Source organism: Nanorana parkeri, unplaced genomic scaffold, assembly GCF_000935625.1.
Source record: "Nanorana parkeri isolate BGI_ZX_2015 unplaced genomic scaffold, ASM93562v1 scaffold719, whole genome shotgun sequence".
In the NCBI taxonomy this organism is placed as follows: domain Eukaryota; kingdom Metazoa; phylum Chordata; class Amphibia; order Anura; family Dicroglossidae; genus Nanorana; species Nanorana parkeri.
In genome coordinates, this window is record NW_017306987.1 from 269,377 (window position 1) to 291,746 (window position 22,370).

At 45.8% G+C, this 22,370-nt stretch overlaps 1 protein-coding gene across 1 annotated transcript in view; it reads right to left on the minus strand.

The window, feature by feature from the left end:
• The window catches only part of GPSM1 (G-protein signaling modulator 1), a 187,228-nt gene that overhangs the window by 11,530 nt on the left and 153,328 nt on the right, over positions 1-22,370 (minus strand). Inside the window, 2 exon segments of the mRNA XM_018564072.1 lie at positions 1,318-1,333; positions 13,153-13,191. Of these exon segments, the coding sequence (XP_018419574.1) occupies positions 1,318-1,333; positions 13,153-13,191 (55 nt within the window).

The following is a 22,370-nucleotide window of genomic DNA, read 5'->3' on the forward strand; positions in this document are numbered from 1 at the left end:
CACAGGCCAGTAACTAGTATGTCTGTATGGGTTTGGTAGTTAGCAGCTGTAAAAGCTCTCAATAAGCACAGAGGTCCCGAAATGACGATAATATCTGGAGTACTAGGCTCAAGTTCACTGCGCATGACATAAAAGCCTGACATCTGCAAGAACTGGGGAAGGCATGGAGTGATCCACTTCTCTACTTGGTATAGTAGAATCTCCATTCAACTATAAAAGTCTGCACTATTATTGTGCAAATGGTCGTGGTCCCAAACCATGGACATTTACTAAGAAACCTGTCCTCAGAACCTGCCAGTGATCCTGGAAATTGTGGTGACAATTCTGGACTGGAAGAGCCAGAGCAGTAAAAATGTCCCATGTGTTTCAGGTCTTCACTGCCTTTTATCCAGGACGCAGGACGCATCGTTCACTAATATGGAGCACAGGAACTTGCTGCCAGGTGACCCCTATTCTACACTTCATAAATATGGATTTCTCCTACTAAAGCCACTCAATCTGCTCTCTAGGCCCCTCTAACTTGGCCAAACAAAATATCGTCTGTGTGTAGCAAAATATGGGCTATTTGTTCCATTACTTTCATCTGCGAGATCTGAAAAGGCAAATGAGATATACTTGTTTAGTACGACTGTCAGGTAGAATACAAACTCTTCATTGGACTGACTGGATAAATTGGCTACTAGGGATACACAGGTAATGTTGTGTGATGTGCCAGCAACAAGGGGCTCCTCTTTAGAATAATGTTATACACACGATGAGGCTGAGATTCACAGGGGAATGTATTGGTGAATAAACTCCTTCCTGTCATATAGAATCCAGGAAAACATCTAATATTTGATATATTACAGGCTCTGTGATACAATGACACACTGACACTTGGGGGTCCTAGAGCAAGGACACTCAGGCTAGATTCACACTATTGCAGTCTGCTAGCCTGCCTTGTGCATTGCTTTACGGCAGCCTATCTGAATGGGCTAACGCACCCAAAAAAATTTCCTGCACTATATTTGTAACAAAGTGCACCACAACACACAGCAGTAGTAGTAAGTTACAATACATTGGGGGGAATTTATCAAAACTAGGGATGTCCCGATACCGATGCTAGCATCGGAATCGGGCCCGATACAGGGCATTTTGACAAGTACTTGTACTTGTCAAAATGCCCCGAAGCCTAGCGCCGAAGCTTGCGCTATGTTTTTTTTTTTTTTCTTCTTCATATATGTACTGTACATATACAGCACAAATGTCCCGTACATTGCAGCAATAGATTTACAATAATCCCCTGCTAACATGAATGGGTTAAATGATCCGTATTACAACTACATGTTATGTACTATGGATCATGATTTAACCTATTCATGTTAGCAGGGTGAAAATTGTAACTATTACTGCAGTGTAGTGGACGTGTGTTAGGATCCAGAGCGCCTCCAGGTGGCGCTGGAGCTGAGCCCTGCAGTTCCTGGGCTCACCTGCAGGATTCTCCAGGCAGCCAGGGACAATTGCGAGTGTTTGAACTCGCACGGAATACATTTTTGATGCTAGTGTAATGTTGTTCATAAATGAGGTTAAATAGACTCCAGGAAAGAAGACTCGCAACTCCAGGCAAAAAGCTTCACTGTCGCTTCTTGAAGTGGTCACAAAGGACTTCTGAAGTTGCGATTGTTTTGTTAAGTGATGCTCCGGGTTCAGATAGCAGCAGGGCAAGTGCAGATGAAAACGGTTGTGAACTTTCGCAAAACAGGCGCAAAACACACGCATTTGGAAAAATAGTGCACGCTCAGGTCAAAACAGGCGCAGAGTTGCACAAAAGACAGAGTTGCACATTAAAAAAAAATTATCTAAGAGGCTAAAACTGTCACAATTGCTTTGACAAATTCCACCCATTGTGTTGTGCTGCAACGCAGGTGTGCTGGCGTGCTATTACCTATGAATGGCAATGCAGTGTACTAGCACACATTACCCAGAGCAATGACATACTGACACTTATGGGTCCCGATACAATGTTACAATGACACTTGGAGGTCCCAGAGCAATGACACATTGATACTTGGAGGTCCAGGAGCAATGTTACAATGACAATTGGAGGTCCAGGAGCAATGTACAATGACAATTGGAGGTCCCAGAACAATGACATTGACACTTGGGGGTCCCAGAGCAATGATACATTGACACTTGGGGGTTCCCGGAGCAATGATACATTGACACTTGGGGGTCCTAGAGCAATGATACATTGACACTTGCAGGCATCCCAACCTGAAAAAAAGAATCATCTGCCATCATTTCCCTGAAATGATGGCAGATAATAGAGGAGCTAATGCTTCCCTTGCTATCTGCTGGGTTTTTGTTTTTTTTTGTATTCTGACAGTGGCTGCGGTCATAATAAAAAGAAAAAACAGATAGCATGGAAATAATTAGCTAGGCTGCTATTGGCTATTTCATATTGCAATAGCTGGCTGGCTATTGCACCTGCCCACTGCTGCTGTCAATCAGCAGAAGAGGACCTGAAAGAGCTTTTGGCATGAGAAATCACAAAAAGAGAAAGTCATCTCATGCCATAAAAAACAGCAGCACTATATAGAATTTGCGCTGTTCAGAAGCAGTTAATTCACAGGAGGTCGGAGGCATACAGCCAACGCCCAATCTTTCCCTTACAATCCCTAGTTCTAGGCTGCCAAAGAAACCCATCAATGCAGAATGCAGCACTTCACATTTTTCCATTAAACACGGTGATAAAAAAAAACTGTAAATGTAATATCTCACGTCTTCTCTTTCATAATTACAGCACTTCAGTCGTGAAAAATATGTGTCAGGAATTTAAACTGTTTGTAGAAGAAGGTGCCAAATAATAAATATCCTTCAGCAGAATAGAAAGTTTTCTGTTAGAAGAGTGGTATTTGTTTGCGGAGGCCTGATGGTGGTAATACAGTGCAGGAGATTCAATCCAAGTTCTTATTGTAAAGTGCACCTACATGTCATTTTGTTAATGATTTTCACATGCGAGTTCCATATACATCAGGGGTGGGGAATGTCCGGTCAAATGGGCCGCAAAATCATTTGGTCTGGCCGTCTGAGCAGTCCCGGATCCAGGTGGGGGGTGGGGTCAGTGCACACAGAGATGATGGGACGGGAGAGAGGTGGCAGGGGAACAGCCAGTGAGGGGGGTCAGTGCACACAGAGATGATGGGACGGGAGAGAGGTGGCAGGGGAACAGCCAGTGAGGGGGGTCAGTGCACACAGAGATGATGGGACGGGAGAGAGGTGGCAGGGGAACAGCCAGTGAGGGGGGTCAGTGCACACAGAGATGATGGGACGGGAGAGAGGTGGCAGGGGAACAGCCAGTGAGGGGGGTCAGTGCACACAGAGATGATGGGACGGGAGAGAGGTGGCAGGGGAACAGCCAGTGAGGGGGGTCAGTGCACACAGAGATGATGGGACGGGAGAGAGGTGGCAGGGGAACAGCCAGTGAGGGGGGTCAGTGCACACAGAGATGATGGGACGGGAGAGAGGTGGCAGGGGAACAGCCAGTGAGGGGGGTCAGTGCACACAGAGATGATGGGACGGGAGAGAGGTGGCAGGGGAACAGCCAGTGAGGGGGGTCAGTGCACACAGAGATGATGGGACGGGAGAGAGGTGGCAGGGGAACAGCCAGTGAGGGGGGTCAGTGCACACAGAGATGATGGGACGGGAGAGAGGTGGCAGGGGAACAGCCAGTGAGGGGGGTCAGTGCACACAGAGATGATGGGACGGGAGAGAGGTGGCAGGGGAACAGCCAGTGAGGGGGGTCAGTGCACACAGAGATGATGGGACGGGAGAGAGGTGGCAGGGGAACAGCCAGTGAGGGGGGTCAGTGCACACAGAGATGATGGGACGGGAGAGAGGTGGCAGGGGAACAGCCAGTGAGGGGGGTCAGTGCACACAGAGATGATGGGACGGGAGAGAGGTGGCAGGGGAACAGCCAGTGAGGGGGGTCAGTGCACACAGAGATGATGGGACGGGAGAGAGGTGGCAGGGGAACAGCCAGTGAGGGGGGTCAGTGCACACAGAGATGATGGGACGGGAGAGAGGTGGCAGGGGAACAGCCAGTGAGGGGGGTCAGTGCACACAGAGATGATGGGACGGGAGAGAGGTGGCAGGGGAACAGCCAGTGAGGGGGGTCAGTGCACACAGAGATGATGGGACGGGAGAGAGGTGGCAGGGGAACAGCCAGTGAGGGGGGTCAGTGCACACAGAGATGATGGGACGGGAGAGAGGTGGCAGGGGAACAGCCAGTGAGGGGGGTCAGTGCACACAGAGATGATGGGACGGGAGAGAGGTGGCAGGGGAACAGCCAGTGAGGGGGGTCAGTGCACACAGAGATGATGGGACGGGAGAGAGGTGGCAGGGGAACAGCCAGTGAGGGGGGTCAGTGCACACAGAGATGATGGGACGGGAGAGAGGTGGCAGGGGAACAGCCAGTGAGGGGGGTCAGTGCACACAGAGATGATGGGACGGGAGAGAGGTGGCAGGGGAACAGCCAGTGAGGGGGGTCAGTGCACACAGAGATGATGGGACGGGAGAGAGGTGGCAGGGGAACAGCCAGTGAGGGGGGTCAGTGCACACAGAGATGATGGGACGGGAGAGAGGTGGCAGGGGAACAGCCAGTGAGGGGGGTCAGTGCACACAGAGATGATGGGACGGGAGAGAGGTGGCAGGGGAACAGCCAGTGAGGGGGGTCAGTGCACACAGAGATGATGGGACGGGAGAGAGGTGGCAGGGGAACAGCCAGTGAGGGGGGTCAGTGCACACAGAGATGATGGGACGGGAGAGAGGTGGCAGGGGAACAGCCAGTGAGGGGGGTCAGTGCACACAGAGATGATGGGACGGGAGAGAGGTGGCAGGGGAACAGCCAGTGAGGGGGGTCAGTGCACACAGAGATGATGGGACGGGAGAGAGGTGGCAGGGGAACAGCCAGTGAGGGGGGTCAGTGCACACAGAGATGATGGGACGGGAGAGAGGTGGCAGGGGAACAGCCAGTGAGGGGGGTCAGTGCACACAGAGATGATGGGACGGGAGAGAGGTGGCAGGGGAACAGCCAGTGAGGGGGGTCAGTGCACACAGAGATGATGGGACGGGAGAGAGGTGGCAGGGGAACAGCCAGTGAGGGGGGTCAGTGCACACAGAGATGATGGGACGGGAGAGAGGTGGCAGGGGAACAGCCAGTGAGGGGGGTCAGTGCACACAGAGATGATGGGACGGGAGAGAGGTGGCAGGGGAACAGCCAGTGAGGGGGGTCAGTGCACACAGAGATGATGGGACGGGAGAGAGGTGGCAGGGGAACAGCCAGTGAGGGGGGTCAGTGCACACAGAGATGATGGGACGGGAGAGAGGTGGCAGGGGAACAGCCAGTGAGGGGGGTCAGTGCACACAGAGATGATGGGACGGGAGAGAGGTGGCAGGGGAACAGCCAGTGAGGGGGGTCAGTGCACACAGAGATGATGGGACGGGAGAGAGGTGGCAGGGGAACAGCCAGTGAGGGGGGTCAGTGCACACAGAGATGATGGGACGGGAGAGAGGTGGCAGGGGAACAGCCAGTGAGGGGGGTCAGTGCACACAGAGATGATGGGACGGGAGAGAGGTGGCAGGGGATAGAGCTAGAAAGGGGGGGTCAGTGCACACAGAGATGATGGGACGTGAGAGAGGTGGCAGGGGATAGAGCCAGAGGCGGTCAGTGCACACAGAGATGATGGGACGGGAGAGAGGTGGCAGGGGATAGAGCTAGAGAGGGGGGGTCAGTGCACACAGAGATGATGGGACGGGAGAGAGGTGGCAGGGGATAGAGCTAGAAAGGGGGGGGTCAGGGCACACAGAGATGATGGGACAGGGGAGAGGTGGCAGGGGTAGAGTCACAGAAGGAGGTCAGTGCACACAGAGATGATGGGACAGGAGAGAGGTGGCAGGGGATAGAGCCAGAGAGGGGGGTCAGTGCACACAGAGATGATGGGACAGGAGAGAGGTGGCAGGGGATAGAGCCAGAGAGGGGGGTCAGTGCACACAGAGATGATGGGACAGGAGAGAGGTGGCAGGGGATAGAGCCAGAGAGGGGGGTCAGTGCACACAGAGATGATGGGACAGGAGAGAGGTGGCAGGTGCTCCAGACTGACCAAGGCAAACTTGGAAAAGCAGTTGCGAGTAGCAACATGATCAATACCAGCTAACATCACACACCTCACCAAAGAGAAACCCTTCCAGCCATCACATTAGGGGTGATAATTGTGGACGACAACATTTTCCATCGTCGATTTTAATCGACTTATTTGAATAATTGTTGCATCTCTACCCGCGAATGATGTTATAAATATCCAAATGGCTCTTGGAAGAAAAAAGGTTCCCCACATCATCATGGTCTTATTTCATATACAGAGTTATAGGTGCCCCCTCTAGTGGCCATCTACATGTCACATACTGCAATCAGCTCCTGCCAATTCTGTGATGCCGCCCCACCCCCAGCCTGCACCCTGCCTGTCTCTTTTTCTATAAAGATTTATCAAAATAAAAAATAACAATGGAATCTTTCTAAATGAGAAAAGATAATACAGCAGCTGCCATCATCAATTCTCACACCCAGAAATCCCCTTGTTTCCACCAGCATCAGGCCAAGTGTTACTCTCAGTGATGGATAGATCTTTTCTATCAGTCAGACAAAGCATCAAGCTGTCTTCTAGGCATTGTCACCCTCTCCCTTTTCTTAGAAAGAGAGCTGACGCTCCTCGTCCTTCATCTGCCACCCACCCTAGGCTGACACATTGCCTTGCGATGTGATTCGAGCTGAGTGGGCCCTCCGCAGGGAGAGCTCCCGCCAATTACAGTAAGAGCATGGCATCCGTCTCCAGCCAGCACACGTATGTCACTGTCATCCTGCCTTTTGTTCCAAGGAGGAGATATAAAACCTTTCATCTTACAAGATGGCCTGTCTTCACCGCCCTGGAGTCGCCCCACAGCCAGCTTTAGCTACTATTTGGCCTTTGTTTAATACAGAATAAAATCCATGAGACATTTGCTAAAGAAGGTAGTGTAAAACCCAGGAAGGAAAGAAATGCTAAAGATCCTAAAAAGAATCTGCCACCCACTGGTGCAAACATTTGATGAGACAGGCACATTGCCACAATACGGCACGCAGTGATAGGATGGTCTATTTTTTATCAGTAGTCCTTAATATGTAACACTTTGTGTCACCCTAACCATCCTGGGTTCAGTTGGTATCGCATTGAAGAGAGCTGTGTAACATACATGTTGTGCATCATATGTTTATTCGTGATAAAAACATGGTTACTAGCTGATTCTCAAATACTGGGATTTTTTTTTTTACTTAATGCGCACTTGTGTTTTTTCATTGACAACCACACATTTTCAGTGTTCAGTGCAGAACCCCCATATCCATCATGCAGGAAATAGTCATGACATGGTTCATTATTTTCACACCGTTTTTCTAGGAACCAGTTTTCATTTCTACACCTATTTTTAAAAAGTGTGTGTGTAGACTTCAGAGATTTATAGCCCTTAGATCATTTACCACCCCTGGGCCCAGGGCTGTGCAAGGCCAGTACACCTGTCAGGAATTGGCAGGCAAGCTTGCAGAGCTTAAACCCTAACCTGATTGTACTGTAACTGCTAATCATGCACTGTGCACCACATGGCAGCTTCAGGAAAGAAGTCATGCATGTAGGAAAATACAAAAACAATATTTTTGCATTCGCCTCTTTCAGAACCCTAAAATCAAAGACCACAGAATCGTACCTTTTAAACTCTGATTTGCAGTTTTATGCATTAAAGGACCCTACAGTGACAACAAATCTTACAAGACAAGACAAATCTACCAATTCTGAAACCCTCTGAGCCCAAGTGATGGCCACCAGAAAGGCCACTTTCTACGACAAAGGCAAATCCCATATACACTCAAAAGGAGGTTTCTTCAAGTCTGAAAGAACCAGGCTCAGGTTCCATGGAGACATCGGAGCTCTGACTAGAGGGGAAACATGCAACACCCCTTGGATGAAGGTATGATCCAGAAAGTGCAAGGCCAATGGGCATTAAAAATGAGCCACCAAAACTGAGGCCTGAGCTTTGATAGTATTCTAAGCTAGCTGTTTAAAATAAATATTTAAAAACTAGATACAATTGTGAATAATAATTTAAAAATTAATTTAAAATTATATAAATGTATTGGAGCTGCTGTACTTTAAGACACTAGGGTCAAATTCATATATAGCTAGGTGTGCAGAGCTCGGGGTCATTAATAAGTGAATTAAATTAGTGTTGGCAAAAATTATATAAACATCAAAATCGTGAACATAAATCTCCACTTGTGCCAAAATGTGTTAATTAAATCACATATATTGCTAAACAGTGATGTATCAGATAAGTGACAATGTATAAAACATATAGACATATAAAAAGTGAAAACAATCTCAAATATATCAGTTAAAGTGATGTAGAAGTGAATCTGCAGGTGATGTAAAGTGAGTTCAAAAATCCATAAATTACGTGAGCTGCCAATTTTACGGATTTTAACTGTAAGTGGCTACGTTGTTTGTTTAATAAAACGTTGATTTTACTACACCATGAGGAGTTCTTGTCCCTTTTATATTTTCGTGGTGAAATATTGATCCGGGGGATGAGTACTGGACGGCTGTAGGAGTACAAACGGTCATCTTTCTCTGCTTACAATTACCTTGGTCTGGTGAGTGCGCATCCCAGAGGGGACTTAGATGTGGACACTTGGATGTGGGATTTGGTAGACACACTGAAAATTCCCAATCTTTTTTGGATTCACAAATGAAGAGTTTTTTTGGATTCACGTTTAATTATTAATTTATGCACGCAACAATGGAAATGCAGGATATGCGGCTGTCCTTCCCAGTATTTTCATAGCTCTCAAATTAGATGAGACTGCAGATTTTCTTTTAACTTTTTGTTTTTAGGTTTGTGACCCAAGTGATGACTGTGCAACCCTTTGCTTAATAGTCCTCTAATAGAGAGCTTTTGCTTCCTTTATACCCCCCCGCCATAACCAACATTGCTGTACAGTGACAATGTAGCGCAGATAGCGATGAATGCTGCTGTAATTAGGGTAGGGAATGCTGTCTATTCTTCTTGTGGATGCACAGCTGAATGCAGCTGCGATCTGAGCGCCGTGCAAGTGAGTGCAAAGCCTTCTGGGACATCTCCAATTTGAAGTACATGTTCTTTGTCTGCTGCTTGCCTTGCAAGCCGCACACTTCCGATCTTCATTTAACATTTATGGCAGAGCAACCATCCCCCGTTAAAGTAAAACTTCACAGAGCAGAAGAAAAAAAAAGGATACCTTCCATTTCTTCCTACATGTAGTTTAGACATCTGCTTTTTTACTTTCAATATTTTATCATTTGAATTCCTTTTCCCACACTCCATCATCCTGCTCTCAGCTCTACTGTACAAATCGATATATCCAAAAATCTTCCCAGTGCAAATGACACACAGCAAGCCTTCCTCCTTAATTAATTCAACCTGATCACACTGGAGCAGCTCCACAAGGCACCCTGGGTTCTGAGGAAGGGAGCGTGCCCCAGAAACGCGTTAACACTTGCCACTCGCTGCTGGAAGACGACTTCGCTCGTGAGCTGACTTGGCTGTGCTGTGGCTTCTGATGGGCGATAGCCTCCTGTGAGGGGAACCATTGAATACGCTTGTGTCACTTTTCTCTTGTGAGTACATTACCATTTTTAAAAAGAAAATTAATAAACTATCCTTCAAATGGAGTGGGCGCTCTCCTTTTTTGTCATTCTAACTCGATCCAGTTTACCTATAGAAAGTCGTCATAATGTCATCTGTCCCGTTTCACACAGCAGGTCCGATCGGGTCGGCCTGTCATTTTTTCAGGTGGACACAAATGGATGCCCAATATGTGTCTATGGGCAGCCGTGTGTAACCTGGTTACCCCCGCCTCAAGCCAGCTCTGGATCAGATATCTGTTTCGCCGGACCTAATTGCGCTGGATCGGGGATAATCTGATATAAACGAACACATGTTCTTTTACATCCGAATCCCCATAGACAGACATGGGGTCCAGTAATTGCAGTTGAAAAGACGGTACGGACACGGATGTCACAGCGGTGATCAGCCCGTGTGAAAGGGGCCATAAGGCCTGGTTCACACCTGAACGTTTTGTAGCGCGATCAACGCTCAACGAACGCTCTGCAAAACGCTCAAACATCTAAATCCCATTGTATTCAATGGGTCTGGTTCACACCTTGCCGTATTTCCGCCCGTCCGAACGCGATACAAAACGGTCTACGCCCAAGAAGTACATGTACTTCTTTGGCGCGTTTTGGTCTTGCGTTTCCATTGGGATACAGCCAAGTAGCCATCGGAAACGAGCGCTTGTCGCGCGGTTTTTTAACCGCGAATCGCGGTTTAAAAAACGCGCATATTCAATACGCCTAGGTGTGAACCCAGCCTTAGAGACATAGCAAGGAATTTATCAATACTGGAGCAGCGGTGCACGGCAACCAATCAGCTTCTATATTTCATTTTCAAATCTTAACTGAACTAACTGAAGAGAGAAGCTGATTGGTTGCCATAGGCAACTGCTCCAGATTCTGTCTGCTCCATTTTTGATCAATTCCCCTCGTATGTCTCTTCTGTAATAAAGAGCCTGCCTGCCAGCAAATTTAATTTTTTTTCTGCTTTCCTTTAGATCCGCTTTAACTGCAGCAGAGAAACAGGGCTACAGATTAGCTTGGCTGTGTAAATCTTAGGACTGGATGGACAGTAATACTAATCCTTTGTGAGGTAAAAGTGCTCTGTGTATTTAGCAGTTTGCCTGGAAATTTAGTTTAAAGCAGATTTAATATTTGTTTGGGCTAGGGTGGTGAGGCTGAACCAAGATTCATAATAATAAAGTAGACTGCTGTAGAAGAAGGCACTTCATATCTCATTCAGCAGCATGGTTGAGAATTCCTGACAACTTGTATGTGAGGATTAAACTGGCAATGCAAACACATGATGTGTAAAATCTCCTCAGTTATACTAAAACTTCCTTTAGGGCAAGCAGTGTGCATTTCATAAACTTGTAAGCTTGGCTCTGCCCTTCATACAGGTTTAATGAATGAGGAGCGGGAGGAGCTGGGTCCTGAAAGAGTCCGACTTATAGGGGGGACCAATAGCAGTCTGGATTGGTATTTTGAACCTACTCATGCAAATATTACCCCGACTGGTGGCTGGCTGGCCCATTGGCAGACATATGTAGACCACAAATGGCTAGCTCAGGCCACCATTATTTTCTGTCTAAAAAATTCTGAGTGTGCTGCTTCCCAGAGACATTATTTGCTTTAATAAAGCTTTGTAGACCCTACTTGGTATAAATGGCGAGTCCTCTTTGCAGCCTTGTAATAAAGCTGAATGGCCGGACACATATGGGCTGATTCATAAACATTCTGCCCAGTGTATAACTGGGCAAATGCCCTTTGAATGGCATTCACGCCACTAGATGGAGCCAAGAAGCAAACAAATTTCCCCATTCTCCTCAGCTCTATCTAGTGGCAGGAATGCATTGCGATTGTTATTCAGCCATTTATACGTCGGACTCATACTGTAATACTCCTGCCATAAAGTAGTATACGAACAGACCGCACTATCCAGAGAATTCCAATACTTCAGAGTTTATTGAAATTCACAGCAAATCCAATATAACAGTGAATAAAAGTGTATAAAGCAGCAAATACCAGCACTGCACACCCCCAACCAGCTACAACCTCAGGTTGTATACTGGATTTTCTGTGAATTTCGATAAAGTCTGAAGTATCGGAATTCTCTGGATAGTGCGGTCTGTTCGCATACTACTACATTCCAAGGTGGAGACGCACCTATTAGACCAGCACCTGGGGAGTCCTGATGGCGACTAAGGAATTGGAGCGGTGAGATTTCCTTTGGCTCTACTCTTGCCATACAGCAACTATAAATGATCAATCATGGATTGAATTGCTTCAAACACTCCTTCCCTTTAAAATGATTTAATGGGTCAATTTAGAAGTATTTTCACGTAGAATGGTTTCTGATCCCATTTAGATTAAAATTTCTTATCGACGGAACCACTTCTTTCTCTCTGAGATACTTATCCATTATCATTGTAACCTAATGTCGTCTAGACGTCCACGAGGGACACTGCAATCCAGCAGGTTCTCCTGCGCTAGTGATACACCGGCATATTTCTTAAAGAGAGGCAACTCCGGGACAACAGCACACAAACAGCTTTCAGGATGTACATCATGTCCACAGAGGCTGAATCACCTTCTGAGGATCCTAAGCCACAACCATAGAGAGCGCCTGGCACTGAAACCATCCTACAAGCTATAGCGAGCCAAAAGACATCTCTGATAGGATAGACCAGCTAGCTGTTAAATGGAATATAATGCACCATGACCTTGACAAGGGCAGAGGACCACATAGTCTCACTGAAAGATTATCTAATCATGCAAAGCAACCGGAATGTGGAGTTACAAAATGCAGTTAAATAGTTTTCTGTAGCTGCCAATGCTAAAAAATGATCAGTAAGGAATTATGTGCGTGTTTTGGGTTCACAGCCAGAAGTTTTTTTGCTGAGCAACTTTGGAAGGAAACCCTTACATTGTATAAAGAGCCGATAGAGTCCCCACAGGTAAAAGACCACCAAAAGCAACTCCTGGACCATTTCTGGGTTGCCTGCTCAATTACAGAGACTGGGACCTTATTTTATTGGACGCTAGACGGAAACCAAAAATACAACACTTTTCCCTGACGTCTCAGCAAAAATTCAGAGACGTTACAGATTCTTCACTGATGTTTGCAGATGACTGAGAGTTAAATATATTAGATACAGATTGTTTTACCCTCGCCAACAGTCATCTGAGAATTACATCAAGTTCTGCTTCTGCATCTGACTGGATCAATGAGCTGCGGTAAGACCTTTTTTCCTAATACTCGCATACTATCTTGCACCGGGATGTGAAACAATTCTTTGTTAATACTCACATCATACTGCGCTCTTTTAGTGACATTATGGAACTGGAAGTGCAGTGGTTTATTGTTTGGAACCTTTATATGCAATGGAATGTTCTATGCTCCTTTCCTTCTCCCTATTTCTCTAACTGCGGACATCACCGATTTACCTTGCAGTTGCTTCTTTGAAAGACTTTTGGCCTAGTGAAATAGGGGAGATTTTATACTATTTTGTTTTCTATGATCCTAACACCGAAAGTCTGGAAGTTACACCATACCGTCTGAGTTTTACTAACTGCTCCTGATTGCCTTCTGGAATTCCCCTCCAACTGAGCTACAATGCAGGAAGACATTTGGTCTCACTTCCCCATCCGTGCTTAAAGGAGAACTATGGGGTCAGTGTTTTTCCCCATAGTTCTCCTTAGGGTAACGGGAGGACACAAACTAGCGTCCTCCCGTTACCCTAAGCTCAGTATACCGCGAGCTACAGCTCACGGTATACTGAGACGCCGCAGCCGGAGCGGATCCCGACGTAGATGATGGGATCCGCCCAGCTGCGTGAGTGACAGCTGGCTCTGCCTATCTAGAGGCAGAGCCAGCTGTACCCGCCCCGTCCGTTCCGCCAGTCAGCGCTGGCAGATCGGAGCGGGGAGAGGAGAATCCAGCCCTTCTCCCTGTCACGGCAGAGAGCCATGACAGGATCGAGAGGTGAGCGAACCTGGTATGTGTTCGCTCACCTCCCGATCTACTGAGCCGACCTGTGACAGTCTCATTGTCACAGGTTGGCTAGAACTATGAGGTGAGTGGAAATCACTCATCTCATAGTTCTCCTTTAAACACCGTAACGCTTGTGGACGTGTCATTTTTGTTCTTTGCTTTTTGAACCATCTTAAAAGGAAGGGGGGTATTCCTCCAATGCCTTATGAAACAACTCTGGTGACAACCAGGTTACCTGTAATATTTACAGTTAATGTTTCAGGTTAAAGCTGGTCACTGTGGACTAGAGTGACTGCCCTTGTACCCACTTGGATGCAAGTTCTGGGATAAGGTTGCTTCAACAGTTTTATATTAGTTATCAGAGTTATATTATGCAGCACAGATTGTTGGGAAATATATTGTTTAAGCTGGCAATCTTTACAATGTTTGCTGTTTTGTTGTTGGTAAGTAAATACTTAAAATACTGTTGGCATCCTCCCACCTCACATATGGGCAAGGTGTAAAATATTTTAATTGTGACATAAATGATAAGACAAAAAACCCCCGAAATCTTGAGTGTGCATAAGTTTGCACCACCTATGATATGAAAAATGTGGGCAAACCAGTTAACTTTAGGGTCCTCATAATTAACTGATAAAGGCAGGGGTGTTGCCAGGCCAGGTGTTACCTGGTGTGCATGTCATTGCGTAATGATGTCACATGCACTTCACTGCCGGCAAAGAGAGGAGGGGACGTTCACATGGTGGGATAAGGTATGCTGCCAGGTCCCTCCTCTCTCATGCAGCTGTTGGGCTCTCGGTCCATGACCGAGTGCCTGAGTTTTCAGAGGTGGTGACACCAAAATGACTGTCATTTTGGTGTCCCTTAATGTGGGCCGCACCCCCCTTGTGACGTTACTGGATAAAAGTCTACCTGTGTGCAAAGTATCATATGATCTGTCACATGATGTCAGTATCAATACACCTGTTCTGAAAGGCCCCTGAGTCTGCACTACCCACTAAACAAGCAACATGAAGACCAAGGAGCTCTCTGGTTGTGGAGAAGTATAGATCAGGTTTAGGTTATAAAACAATATCCTACAATTTGAACATTCCACTGAGCACCATTAAAAGCATCATAACAAAATGAAAAGAATATGGCACCACTAGAAGCCTGACAAGAGAAGGCAGCCCACCAAAACGTACAGACCGGGCAAGAAAGGCATTAATCAGAGATACAACAAAAACCTCAAAGATAACACTGAAGGAGCTGCAAAGATCCACAGGAGAAATGGGAGAATCTGTCCATAGGACCACTTGAAGCTATACACGCCACAGAATAGGGCTTTATGGAACAGTGGCCAGAAAAAGTAAGACTACAGGTTTGTAGAATGTGGCAGACTCTGCAAACACATGAAAGAAAGTTCTCTGGTCAGATGAGACAAATACTGAGCTTTTTCATCAGCAAGGACTGGAAAACTGGTCAGGACTCAAGGAAACAAAATGGATGGTACTAAATACCTGTTTCAGTCTGCCAGAGATTTGAGACTGGGACAGAGGTTCACCTTCAAGCACAGCAATGACCCGAAGCATACTGCTAGAGCTACACTGGAGTAGTTTGTAAGGAAACACATGTCTTGGAACAGTCTAGTCAAAGCCCAAATCAATCCCACTGAGAATCTGTGCCATGACTTGAAGTTTGCTGCATACCAATGCTACCCATCTAACTTAAAGGAGCTGGAGTAGTTTTGCCTTGAAGAAAGGACAAAAATCCCAGTGGCTAGATTTGCTAGGCCAATAGAGACATACCCCAAGAGACTTGCAGCTGTAATTGACGTTCGGGGGTGAATACTTATAAACACTCAAGGTTTCTGGTTTTTGTCTTAATTATTGTTTGTGTCACAATAAAATGATTTTGCACTTACAAATTGGAAGGCATGTTGTGTATATTACATGGTACAAGCCCCCCAAAATCATTTTTTTATTCCAGGTTGTAATGAAATAAATCAAGAAAAAACACTAATGTATGTGTCGCCTGCCTTTTAGATTCAAATATTACATACCCTTTCTGAAAAATTCATGCTTTTCTTCCATCTTTAAATCTGTTTTTAGGATAGATCTAGTGTTTTGTAGCAATAACATCTTGGCTTGAATAAATCCATCTTTTATCTCCCTGATGGTATATCTGATCACACCCAATTAGAATTCATCATCTCTGTGAACCCTAAAACATCCAGAATTACATGGTGGCCTAATCCTAACTGGATCCAGGAGGAACAAATAGAACAGGTTACTCCAACTATTACAACATATTGGGAATTAAATACAGACATGTAACCCCACATAGAATGGGCTTCTTTCAAACTTTGCTTTGGAGGTGATAAACATGGACAATTGTTAGCCGATCCAACTATGGAGTGCTGACCCAGCAGATATTTTCTGTATCAAAGTTGGACAGCGCTGTAACCTTGGCCTCCCCTCAAGGTGTTGTTTCAGAGTTACTATGAAACACTGTGTTCCCCTATTTCAGATTACAATAATGCTGAATTACTAGCCCAATTGGAACAAACGCATTTGCTGATCTTTAATCCACAGAAACAACTTCACTTAGAATCAATTACCATACTGGAGAACGTTGAGGCTGGGTTCACACCTGGGCGTATGGAATATGTGCGTTTGCCTCGTGTTTCGTGCCGCGCGTTTTTACCGCGATTTGGGGTTAAAGAAACGTGCGACAAACGCGTGTTTCGGAGGGCTATCCGGCAGGGGTGTGGAAATTTTTGAAAAAACTACTTGTCCAAGGGCTAAAGCGGGGGCCAAATCTACTTGTCCTTCATAACAATCTACTTGTCCCAATACTACAAAAAAAATAGTTTTAATTAAAACTAGGGATGCACCAATACCGTTTTTTGCGTATAGTGTACCAGTACCGATATTTTGCTTTCGGTACTCACCGAGTATCGGTGCTTCCGTTTGCATGGAGCAGGCTTCCCGGGCAACCAGGAAGCCGGGCAGCGGGTAATCAGATGCTACCCGGCTTCCTGACTGCCCGGGAAGCCGACTCCATGTTGTTTGGCCGGCTTGATTGTGAATGGCTGGGAAGCCGGTTTCCCGGCCAATCAGCATCGAGCCAGCTTCCTGGCCAATCAGGAAACCGGGCGGCGAGTAATGACCTGATTGGCCAGGAAGCCGGCTCAATGCTGATTGGCTGGGAAGCTGGCTTCCCAGCCAATCAGCAAGGAGCTGGCTTCCTGGCCAATCAGGAAACTGGGAGACGGGTCATTAGTCGCTGACCCGCTTCCTGATTGCACGGGAAGCTGGCTCCATGTTCCCCTCCGGCACTGCCGGTCAGAGGAAGTCTTCCTCTGACCAGAAGTTCCGGTATTGGAGAAGATATCGAGCATTTGGGCGAGTACAAGTACTTGCCCAAATACTCTGTATCTGTGCATCCCTAATCAAAACTGTATTGGTCTGTGCTAAATAGCGCTTCTCAGTGGTCAGCGTGGTCCCCAGACCACGCTGACCAATGAGTGCTTGCAATTTGCGAGCGAAATTCAAAATGCATAGGGCAGGACTGCTCTGGACAGTACGGGGTAAGCACAGTACACCTGTACCAGCAGAGGGTAAGGACTGTTTGCCGAAAGGTAAGTATAGCCGGGGGGTGGGGGGTTTTGGGAGAGACGGGGGACAGATTTTATTGGGTAATTCCATTTTCCCATATTACCTGGGAAAGTGAACTTGCCCTTTAATGCACATTGTGCGTGTGGGAGAGTTCTGCTGCCTCGCTACCACAATATGGCACAGTGAAATGGCGGCAGCACTCAACACACACACAATGTCCTATGCGTGCATTTATTTGCATGCAGATGCAGCAGGTTTGGTTTTCATTTCTTTAATTTTATTTTTTACATTGTCACTTTTTTTTTTATATATACAGTAATACCTTGGTTTACAAGTAACTTGGTTTGAGAGCGTTTTGCAAGACAAGCAAACATTTCTGAAAAAATTTGCCTTGATATACAAGCAATGTCTTGCACTAAGAGCAAAATGTTGTAGAAAAGCACCCGAATAAGGCTGTAGCAGTGCGAGCGATGAGTCTGTTTAACGACAACACAATGTCACATTGGATAGATTCCTTCTTAAGGTTTCACTAAATGAAAAAGATTCCATTGAGTCAAGAGATATCAGTGATTCCGTTAGTGATAGTGAAAGTCGTCCTGCACAATAATCCTCCTCTCTCTTGAAGGTACCGGTAATTGGTTTATTTGTCTTTATATTTTGTACAGTATTATATTACAGTACAGTATTGTAATTGTAATAAGTTTTATATGAATATTTTTGGGTTGTGGAACGAATCATCTGAATTTCCATTATTTCCTACTTTTTCATAACTTTTTTTTATTTTTTATTTTTTACTCCCCCCACCTAATTTTATTTTTATCACATAGGGATTTAAAATCCTCTAAGTCAGGGCTCAAAATTTCAAGTCCTAAGCTACTAGCAGGGGTGTGGAAATTTTGGAAAAAACTACTTGTACAAGGACTAAAGCGGGGGCCGAATCTACTTGTCCCTCTTGACAAACTACTTGTTCTGATATAAAAAAATAATTTTAACCCAAAACCGTATTTAGCGGTGCTAAGAAGCGCTTCTCATTGGTCAATGCCGTCAGGTGGCTGCGTTGACCAACGAGTGCTTGCAATTTGCGAGCGAAATTCAGAATACATGGAACAGGTACAGATAGTACACCCGTACTGGTGGACGGGAAGGACCTTTTGCTGAAAGTGAATTTACCCTTTAGGGTTTGTGCAGACTTGGGGATTCCCGGGACATGTGATCGTGTGCGGTGGCATACAGCGGTTGCATCTGCATGTATGGGGTTACATCTGTGTGGCAATCGCTGAAAAAAAGGTACATGTACCTATTTACACGACATGTACCGCGCAGTGTTTTCAACCGTAATCGCCCGGGCGTTATTGCAGCAGGAAAACGCGCAATGTGCCTGGAACGACTGGGGTGCCATTAGAAAATAATGGCACTGCCAGCGAAATCGGCGGTGATGTGTGATTCCGTGACCACCCAGCCATCCGCTCGGTTTCGTGCACGATGACCGGGCAGTCACAGATAGAGGGCACAGACGATCGCATTGGAGCTTCTTGTTCTCTTCTCCCCGCCACCGCAGTCTTAAAAAGGCCCCCTTCCAGTCCACATCTTTCGGACGTTATTAATCTGAGTTGCCGCCCTCAGTATGCCCCTCGCTTGCGGTCATATTGAGTGGGACACTAAGATTAATAATGTGCTGGATTAGTCTGACCCGGGGGCGGACTGGGCCCGGGGGCAGGGTGGCAACTGCCCCCCAAGCCTCTCTGATACCTTTGCAACAGAATCGCTGCTTCTCGTTTCATACAAGTGATCAGATCTGCATATCCCGGGCATCAGGCGATAGGAATTCCACACCCCTGATCAAGGCCCCCCTCCCAGTCCACATCTTTCAGACATTATTAATCTGAGTTGCCCCACTCAGTATGCCCCTCACTTGTGGTCATATTGAGTGGGGCACTAAGATTAATAATGTGCTGGATTAGTCTGACCCGGGGGCGGACTGGGCCCGGGGGCAGGGTGGCAACTGCCCCCCAAGCCTCTCTGATACCTTTGCAACAGAATCGCTGCTTCTCGTTTCATACAAGTGATCAGATCTGCATATCCCGGGCATCAGGCGATAGGAATTCCACACCCCTGATCCTAATGGATACGCACGGCAAATATGCCCCAAAGAAGCTCCTGTACTTCTTTGGGTGTAGGGCGTTTTTCAGCGCATTCCGACGCACTATAAAACGCCCACGTGTGAACCAGGCCTGAAGGTGCAATCTTCTCCTTTCCAAAAAGGAAGATACCGGGGCAGGACTGTCTCCCATCGGAGAGATATAAGTAATATTGCAAAATGATTGCCCCTAGATGAATGCACTTTATATGCACTGCCACTCCAGTCACTGGCAGGAACTCACTAAACTATACCTCACACAGGCCCATTTCTATATTAAATTCTTCCCAAATTTCTGCCACATGTGATAGGAGGTTTGATGGACTCAGAGTAGACTGGATGTATTCCAATAAACGCACAGATATCAATCTCAAGAGACTTTTTACATACTTGGAGTTATCATGTGCAAATGTAGATTCGAGATTCATTGTAATGATGGAGTGTTCAACACTGTGGATTGGAGTTGTATGCAGATGGTCTTCTCTTTTAATCCCCCCAGGCAGCTATTAAATTGGAGGGGTGCTCTTCAACCATATTTTCTTTAATGATGGAGCCAATAGCACATGCACTACACTTGTATTCTAGGTTTGAGGGCAGGTCATTTAGAAGAATGTTTAGCCATGTATGCAGAATATTTTTTTTCTACGAGACTCAAGTCCCTCCTAAACTCTTTCAAGGCTGGAACTATCTTTTCTGTACTAAAGATTACCTAAAAACCCCTAAACCCCTAAACATTCTATATCTTTTGAAAACAGAGACCCCCTAGAATACAAAGGTGGCAGCTGCAGGTTTTTTTTTAACCACTTCAAGACCAGGTGTTTAGACCCCCTTCCTGGCCAGGACATTTTTCAGTATTCAGCACTGCGGTACTTTGACTGACGTTTATTCCGTCATGCAGCGCTGTACTGAAATGAATTTTATACAATTTTTTGGGGACAGATAGAGCTTTCTTTTAGTGGTATTTAAACACCACTGGGGGGTTTTAATTTTTTACAATATGTTAGGAAACATTTATTAGTACCCAGTTTTTTGGTAAAATATAAAAGATCGGGTCACGTCGGGTAAATAGACACCAAACATGACACTTTAAAAGCTTTTACCGCTCATCAGTTTAGTGTTATCAGTGATTGATGGCCCTAGACTTATTGCAGTCACGCAAGGGGGGCGTGTCTGAGCGGACGTCTAAAGACGCCCGCTCAAATCTAGAGACCTCTCGGCCGGCCATTTTTTTACAACGGCCGGCCCTGAGGTGGTTAATGTCACACGATAATTGCACTGCAGCTTATCAAAGGTATTATTTTCAGTAGGAAATACACACTAATTACATTTAGGCTCAAACACAATATGATACCCAATGTTTTGTAAGATCTAAAAGATGAGGTTGCGTCAAGTAAACAGATGCCAAAATATGTCAGTCTTAAAACTGCATGTACCAGTAAAATGGCGAAAATCTACAGTAAGGAAAACTGACCATAGGCGATGCTTTTGCCTTTACAAGACAGTTAAGCGCTAACTGTGAATGATGGCCCTAGAATGATTGCTTTCACTACAATATGTGCAACAGCACCAAATATGTGTGGTGCAATCACTGTTTTCACACACATGCAATCGATACGTGCATTTGTGTTCATAAGTACATGCATGGGAGAAGGGGGCTTTTGAATCTTTTTTTATTTGGGTGACATCAGAGGACCCCTAATGTCACCTCTGCACTCTGTTGACATTGATTGAGCACAAACTGTACTTGGTTAGCTTATTCCCTGACCAAGGGTGCCGGGGTTGGACAGCCCTGACCCCAGAAGCAGTTAGCACTTATGGGTTCACACTACCCAGGAAGGACAGGTAAGCCCGGGACACATGGCTGGCAGCTTTACCTTCTACATGTAGAACTGAGGAGGTGGCTTTACAGCTGCCTGGATAACTATTACTAGAAAGATGGCAGCCAGGAGTAAAAATGTGAACAAACTTGCAGCTGCTATAGCATCCAGCAGTTTGTGTACATGCCAGCGCTGCTGCCGACCTAATTACTTTGGCTGCAGTCAAAGGGTTAAAGGTAACACTTACAATATAAAAATAAACTTTTTTTTAGATATTTTCTTTTACAAAGTATGAGCGTTGATATGCAAGTGTAAGAGTTTAACGGAATGGTAGAAAAGATAGTTTAGTTTTAAGAGAAGGAATGGAGTAGGATACCATGGATGCTTTCAACTAACTTATGCACACAACTGGTTCATTGTGAATAAGGAAAATAATGCACTGGTGGCGGAAGCGGCTAGCCAAGGGAACCCAGACTTATGATGGAAGGTTGTCAATGACGGCTATGATCAAAGGCTGGAAATACACTATATTGCCAAAAGAATTGGGACACCCCTCCAAATCATTGGATTCAGGTTCCAATCTCCTCCATGGCCACAGGTGTATAAAATCAAGCACCTAGGCATGCAGACGCTTCTACAAACACTTGCGAAAGAATGGGTCGCTCTCAGGAGATCAGTGAATTCAAGCGTCCCAATACTTTTGGTAATATTGTGTGTGTGTGTGTGTGTGTGTGTGTGTGTGTGTATATATATATATCTATCTATCTATCTAGATGTAGATCTAGATATATATACAACTAAGGTCTGCCTCCTGGGTCAGGTGGAGCCTATGGGATCTATTATTGTATTATGCTCAGAAAGCCATTGTACTCAAATGAAACCCAACGCACCTCCCCCCCCCCATTTGTAATAGAGAATGAACCAGAGTTTTCTTGTACATCTATCTCTATACAGCTAGTTATAAAAGCAGAGGCTATCCACTGAAATTCTTAAAGATTTGGTCACTATGGATACGATCACCTGAGATGAGCTCCCCATTGCTAACTTAATGCATTATCTCATCCTAATACTCTACTTAAACAGCATTGTGAGATTTACATTTTTGTGTTA